The sequence below is a fragment of the Podarcis cretensis genome (assembly GCF_951804945.1).
Source record: "Podarcis cretensis genome assembly, chromosome: 13".
Taxonomy (NCBI): Eukaryota; Metazoa; Chordata; class Lepidosauria; order Squamata; family Lacertidae; genus Podarcis; species Podarcis cretensis.
The window spans coordinates 40,549,045-40,556,408 of NC_137182.1; the positions used below are offsets into that span (position 1 = coordinate 40,549,045).

General features: G+C 51.3%; 1 protein-coding gene across 1 annotated transcript; it reads left to right on the top strand.

Moving 5' to 3' along the window:
* Positions 1-256: 256 nt before the first annotated feature.
* TNFRSF12A (TNF receptor superfamily member 12A) lies at positions 257-5,832 on the top strand. The gene is made up of 5 exons (XM_079949134.1): positions 257-455; positions 2,756-2,857; positions 3,753-3,887; positions 3,995-4,049; positions 4,984-5,832. The coding sequence occupies exons 1-4, from the start codon at positions 377-379 to the stop codon at positions 4,045-4,047; spliced, it is 369 nt and encodes a 122-aa protein (XP_079805260.1). The 5' UTR covers positions 257-376; the 3' UTR covers positions 4,048-4,049; positions 4,984-5,832.
* The last annotated feature ends 1,532 nt before the right edge of the window (positions 5,833-7,364 follow it).

A 7,364-nucleotide genomic window follows, 5' to 3' on the forward strand; every position in this document is an offset into this window, starting at 1 on the left:
AAGGAAAAACCAAAAACCTCAGCGGGACCTTCTTTCTGGGGAACCCAGGCGTCCTAGCACCCAGCTCTCCCGCCTCCCAGTCCCCGGTTAAATCCAGGCGACTCGTTGCCCTGCCCAGAAAATCCACAATTTCTCGCTCTGAGCTTTTCCTGCTTTAACTTGCTAGACAGCCCCCCCCCGCCTCCCTCGCCCCCTTCCCAGATCAAAGGATGGAACCCAGGAGTCCTGGCTCCTTGCCCGCCAATCCTGGCCTTCCGGATCTGCGTGGGCGTCTCTATAGTGAGCCGAGGAAAGTCTTTGGAGCTGAGTCACAGACAGACCAGCGGTTCAGTCGCTCCTTCTCCTCATCCTCGGAAGCAGGGAGAGCGGTCGAGAGATGCTGCTGCCTTTGGGAGCCGTCCTGGTGGGGCTTTTCCCCTTCCTGTTCCGGATAGCCTCGGGAGAGCCGGTTCCAGGTAAAGGGGTCTCCGGAAGCGGCGGGGTGGGATAGTTTGGAGTGGTGTCGTCTCACCCAGCCGCCTTCACAGCTATAAAGCCAAGGAGATGAAACTTCTTCTCCCGGACATGGAGATGGGGAGGCTGCACCGGTTGAACTTCCTCTGCCGCCTGCTAGTCCATCGAGCTTACTACTGTCTACACTGACAGTGTAGGGGCTCTCCGGCGTCCCGGCCCTACCTGAGAATACTGGATCTTTGACGACGGGGTGGGCTAGGGATGGGGGCTGTTGGGCTCCCCCCCCCCGAGAACGCGAAATGGCAAAGCAGCCCAGGTTAGCAGATACGAAGCGGGCCAAGCGAGTATGTCAGCTTTCGAATCACACAGAACTCCGTTCAACAGCCCTGTGTCTAGACGTAGCGGCGTTGCCATCCCTTCCTCTGCGTGGGTGTAAAGCTGTCGCCCTCTCTTGTGCTCTCCAGGCAGAATTTCAACAGGTGCAACCTTATAAACCTTTCGCGTCTGAGAGAGGGCTCGACCTGTTGAATGTTTGCCTGTAGCGGAGCTGCTAACGACACATAGCTGCGGGGACAGGGAAAGTGACGAGTCCAGTGTTTGGAATGGATCCCCCCAGCCCGGCTTAATCCCCAGCAGAGGCGATGGGGAGAGGGGGCCGGGTTCCGCCTAGGAAAGAGAAGGCCGTCTGCCCATGCCCAGAGGCGCTTTCGACACTCCCGATTTCCGCGAGTTAATGGCGCGGAGCCCCGCCCCCCGCGAAAATAAGATCAATGGCAGAAGCGAGTCTGGTCCGCGTTGGAATTTCCATGAGTTCGGTGCCACGCCCCCTCGGCCAGCGCCGCCTCCCCATTGGCTGCCTTGCGGGTGAAAGTTTCTTTTTCCCCGCGAGTCACAAGTGAGAAAACTGGGACAGGAGAGCAGGATCCGGGCAGCGGACAATTGGGGGCCTGGGGGGTGGGGAGAGAGAAATCTGACGTCCGCTGCATCAGGCGACCCACATGGTGACTCACCCACCGTCTCCGCCCCACCGTCTCTTTCGTTCCACTTCTGGGCCCGGCGCCATCTGTTTGCTCGCTTGCACGGGGCATATTTTATCAATGAAGTCACTTGAAAGGGGGGAGGGGGTCCTTGTCCTCCCCCGCGCCACAACTTCGCCACGTGATGCTCTCAGTCTTGACCCCCCGATGCTCTCCTGCTGCTGCTCGGGGCTGGTTCAGGTTTCGGGGCGAAACACGACACCCCTTTCCCTACTGACGTTACCCCTCTGGAAATAGACCCTCATGTCATGGGAGGGAGGGAGGGACAGGAGAGCCTCGTGTATGGATCTTTTTCTTCTTTTTCATTCAGCTGTTAAACGTCTTCATGTTCTGACTTGTCGCTTGGTTGCTTTCATTCATTCAGCTTCTTCTTAATCGTCTTTCTCTCCCTCCCACCCCGGCTCGTTTTACAGCGCGCTCCTCCTAAGCCGCGATTTGCTCTGGAGGCTGCAATGAGCCCAGCGGGCCTGGCTTCCAAAGAAGCCTGCTTGAGAATCCCAGGCCCCCCCCCCAAAAAAGCCCTTCATTTCTCCCTGGTTTTTGAGAGCCAGCCAACACGGATGTCACATCCACACAAGCACATTCATACCACTTTAACTCTCATGGCTTCCCCCCAGGGAACATAGAGCCAACTCCTAGGGGCTGAGGTCCTTTTGCCCCCCAAAAAAATATCTGAGGGGGCCATTTCCCCCCCCCCCAAGAAAGTTGATGGGCATTTCCATTCAAATGGTGTGTGTGTCGCATCATGTGATCAGTTATGTGGGGCAGGGCTTACCTGGCCCCTCCCCCCCATATTTTATTCAAGTTGGCACCTGGGAACCATAGCTAAGGCTGTTTGGAATTGTAGCTCTCTGTATGTGGGTAAACTACAGTTCCCAGGATTCTTGTGCTGGGGGAGTCAAGACTCTTACAGTGGTATAAACCTGGATGTGACTTACCAAAACACCTGTATGTACTAGCAACATTCATGTTTTTCTAGTTTGATGTTTCATTATGTTTTTATATATGATGTAAGCCACCCAGAGTGGCTGGGAAACCCAGCCATAATAATAATAATATAATAATAATAGCCATAACAACAACAACAACAGCAGCAGCAGCAGCAGCAACCTTTTCCTCTAAGTAGCTCAAGGTGGTATATCTAACTCTCCCCATTTTATCCTCACAACAACCCTGTGAGAAAGCTTAGGCTGATACAGATGTCAGTGGTTCCACAGCCAAGAGACTCCTGCCTAAATCTTCCTTTTCTCTCCCCCCCCCCCCAGCTTCCGTGTGCCCAGGAGGCCAGTCTTGGAGCCCCGACCTGGAGAAATGCATGGACTGCTCTGTCTGCCAGCGTCAAAACAAGAACGATTTTTGCACCACATGTGAGTGGCTGGCACCAACCCTTACTCACCATGCACTGGGGCGGGAACCTTGGGTTGCTCCAGCTGCGTTGACTTCTTATATCGACAAGCCATTTGTGAGAGTAGAACTGGGATTTTTTTTTGGGGGGTGGGATGGGATTGAGGGCAGGAAACCAGGAATGGTAGCTTTCCACCTGCAAGGGTGCACTGAACCCCTCTCTATTTCATGCCCCTCCTTCCATTGCCTTCACAACAGCCCTTTAAGCCAGGCTATAAGATAGTGATGGGCCTGGGTGTCACCCCTCCACCCGGCAAGCTTTATGGCTGAATGGAGATTCGAACCCAGGTCCTAATCTAACATTCTCTACTCACTACACCGCACTGACACTGAAGGCTGCAGGACTCTGTGCATGGTGGGTATAGAAAAGCTGGCATGAATCCAGGGAGAGGAGGACCAAATATCAAATGTACATAGAAAGAGATCTTCATCGAATTAAACAGAATTTGAAAAACATTATTTTTTCCGTTTGGGGTTTTGTTTTGCTTCTCTTCTCCCTGCACCTCCTGCTCCTCCTAGCTGGCATAAGTGTGTGCTGAAATCTGGTCCCCAAAAAGCCTGCGGCTTGAAAAGAAAAAGATCAGTGACATCCCCCAGCCTGAATTCGAAGCTGAGATTTGCAACTTTTTATTTTTGGCACCATTTTGTTCCTCTTCCAGCCGTGGGTTAACCGACTGGCCTTGTGGGAAATGGTTCAGCAGGAAGGAAAAGGGGATGTTGTTGAAGACAAGTCTGGTTCAGATTGTTAAGAGACTCTCCTCTGAGGGGAGCCCCAGGAGGAAGTGCTGGGATCAGAAGCGGATCAGGCTTTTGGGAAGCTCGGCTGAGTTTAACCCTTCCCTCTCTCTTCTCTGGCAGGCGGAGACCCCCAACTCCCAGACAACTTCAACATGTGGCTTATGGTGGGAGCATCTCTGGGCGCCTTAACTCTGGCGGTTTTGATAGGTGGCATCATAATCTATGCCCGCTGCCGACGGCGGGAGAAATTCACCAGTAAGTCGCTTCTTTCCCATTATCTAACCCTAAACTGGAGTCTTTCCTGGGAGCATCTCGACACCCACCCCCCACTTATTGCTAAACTTTGCCTTCTCTATTTCCAGCACCCATTGAAGAGACTGGAGGCCATTCAGCTCAGGAATCGCTGATACACTGAAGGTAAGAACTGATGCTTCGAATCTGTAACCACAGCTCCATCCTACCCCGCTCACTTCTGCCAGTTGATTAACTTAGCATCTTTCCCTTAAAAAACAGAGCCAAGTTTATAGTCCTCAAGAGCTGTGGGGGGGAGGGGAAAGCTGGGTAATGTCTCCAGGCTTTTCCTCTTCCTCCATTCCCATAATCCCAAAACTGGGTTTGAGAAAACGACAACGTGCGTTTGCAGGAGTATTTATTAAATTAGCAGGACCGATGGTTGCAGATAGGGCTTTCTTTAACAAGGCGTAGATTCAGTTTTGGGGATCAGTTTCTGACGGTGATCTAGTTCAACGCTCTGCCATGCAGGAATAGGAACTGAAGCATCTATGACAGATGGTCACTCAGCGTCCATCTCTCCTGGCCAAGCTGAGTGGTTGTTTCTCAAATCGCAACCCTTGGGGGGTGTCTTTTTATTTGATAAGTAAATAAATCCTGCCCTTTCTCAGGGCAGCGTAAACGGAACTCTCTGCTCTGGAAGATAGGATACCCAGAAAGATGGTGTCTGGCCCCAAATTACCCAGTATGCTTTTGACCTGGGTCACTCTTAAGCCCTCCTTCCCCAACCTGGATTTGATGGGAGTCACAGCCAGGATGGCTGAGTGGCCTAAGGCGCTAGGCTCAAGTTGCAGCTCTCACCTGGAGGCACGGGTTTGAATCCCGCTTCCAACAATACGTATTTTTACATGGAAGCAGCGCTCTGCCTCCTTTGTCTTGCTTGCCAGCATCTGGGTGGCCACTCTAAGAACAAGATGCTGAACTAGATGAGCCCCTGACTTGATCCTGCAAGGGCTCGTCTTGCATTCTTCGTTGAATAACACCTGGAGGTCAGCAAATTTGTCTCCATGCCTTTGACAATCCATTTTTTACATTCATTCTTTTCTCTCCCGCCCCGCAGATAATCTTGGTCGACATTTCAAGTGCAAGAGAAGAGATCAATCCAGCCTCTTCATTACCTCTGACTTTTCCTGAAGAATCCGGACAGGACGTTTTCCTTTGGCCCTGCGGGGGCCTTACACTTTTGCACACATGCCAACTGACTCACTCACTCACTCACACTTGGGGAGGGCAACGTGGTGTGTGGGGAGGTCTTCCGCCTTCTTAACCTTCTGTACATTTCGGGAAAGGAAAAGAAAAGTATTTGTTTTCCGCCTTTGGAACGGCACATCCGTCTCCCTCTAAATTTTTCAGTGTTAGGGGAGGAGCAAAATGGGTGGGTGGGGGGAAATGTCTCTTTTTCCCTCCGGTGCCCCACGATCTTAATGCCCCATATTGGGGAGATGAAATTTCATGCTGGGGAGTCAGCTGCAGAGAGCTTTTCAGCTGCCAAGTCTTCCCAGCTAGGTCACTTTTTGCTAGGAAGGTCACGGCATCGTCTGTGCCGTTTCCCGCTGCATCTTAGGGCTAAAAATGAATGTGATTCTTAGATTATCTGTATATAGAGAAGTCTTATTTGGGTGCTAAGGCTCTCCAGGAGAGCAGCAAGGACTGTCTTTTCAGCTGAGCCTCTTGCGCGGCGGCTGGGCCACGACGCAAGGAGCCACAAGACCCCCCACTACCCTCAGTTCTTCCTGTTTCTCCTCTGCCCTTGGTGCTCAAGCAGAGAGACACTGCTATTTATATCTCTAACGTTTAATTTTATGGGTGTGATTTTCAGGCACAGGGGAGGGGGGTGGGGAACAGCATGTCGTTTCATGAACCAGAGTTTGTGGATTTAAATAAAAAATAGAATTAATTATCGATGAAACGAGGGGTGCTTTATTTCGGTTACAAAAGCGTGGCGGCAGGACTGAATACTCGACAGCGTTTTACGTGGGCAACTCCCCATTTACACAGTGCGTCTCCCCAAACCCGGAAATGGCACTTAAGGGAGCAAACAAAAATGGTGCAGAAACAGCGTCTAGCAATCCCACGAGCCTTTGCAAGTCCAATCCCAAGAGTGTTGCTGGTTTCTTAAAGGGTTTCCTTTAAGAAGGGTTTCCAGAGGCTGAGAAGGTGTTTGCAGGCTTTTTCAATGGTGTCTGCCATATACACGATTTCACTTAAAAGTGCGGTGCCTTGGAACGTAACCCCTGCGTAAATGGGAAGCTGCCTGAATTATTATTATTTTGAGTGCTCAGAGCATTATGTATATCATGAATGAGGAATCCTTACAGCAGAAGTAGGCAGTCTGTGGGCCCCCCCAACTCCCATCAGCCCCAGCCAGTGAGGCCAATGGGTCAGGGATGACAAGAGATGTCATCTAGGAACACCTGGAGGGCCATTGGGTTCCCTGTCCCTTGCCGTATGACAACACCGTCAGGTGGATGAGAATGAGGAGGACTTTGCAGGCAGGGGGGCTGCAGGTCTGACTTGCCTGAATTGTCCCCATTCCTTGGACTAGGAGGGGAACCAGAACGCAGCATAGCTCAACTGGCAAAGCCAGTTTTTGGATCCCTGAAGCTTGAACTGCTATGGCGGCCCCTTCGCAACCAACAACGAGGTCTGAGTAACCCCTGTTACCTTCTTCAAGGGACTTCCATGACAGATCACTACTGACTCCCAAACTGTGGGATTGTTGAAATAAGAGACAACAACAAAAGCAATCCATTTGAGTCATGTGACTCAAATTGGGTCTACTAGACCCATCATTTTATAAGTCGCTTTTGGGGTTCCCTCTGGGATTAGGGGCCCTGAAGCTTTAGCTTCATAGTAGACCCACCCCTGATCATTGACACTCCTGTAAAAAAAAGGGGGAAATACTTGCCCAGTAGGGAGAAAGGCGATGGCAAACCTAGACAGCATCTTAAAAAGTAGAGACATCACCTTGCCAACAAAGGTCCGTATAGTTAAAGCCATGGTTTTCCCAGTAGTGATGTATGGAAGTGAAAGCTGGACCATAAAGAAGGCTGATCGCGGAAGAATGGATGCTTTTGAATTATGGTGCTGGAGGAGACTCTTGAGAGTCCCATGGACTGCAAGAAGATCAAACCTATCCATTCTTAAGGAAATCAGCCCTGAGTGCTCACTGGAAGGACAGATCGTGAAGCTGAGGCTCCAATACTTTGGCCACCTCATGAGAAGAGAAGACTCCCTGGAAAAGACCCTGATGTTGGGAAAGATGGAGGGCACAAGGAGAAGGGGACAACAGAGGACGAGATGGTTGGACGGTGTTCTCGAAGCTACAAACATGAGTCTGACCAAACTGCGGGAGGCAGTGGAAGACAGGAGTGCCTGGCGTGCTCTGGTCCATGGGGTCACAAAGAGTTGGACATGACTAAATGACTAAACAACAACAAC

Excerpts from the sequence above, each read along its gene's own strand:
- TNFRSF12A (XM_079949134.1), top strand. The coding sequence starts at position 377 with ATGCTGCTGCCTTTGGGAGCCGTCCTGGTGGGGCTTTTCCCCTTCCTG. Across the intron at positions 456-2,755 it reads CTCGGGAGAGCCGGTTCCAG|CTTCCGTGTGCCCAGGAGGC; the intron begins GTAAAGGGGTCT and ends CCCCCCCCCCAG. Across the intron at positions 3,888-3,994 it reads ACGGCGGGAGAAATTCACCA|CACCCATTGAAGAGACTGGA; the intron begins GTAAGTCGCTTC and ends CTCTATTTCCAG.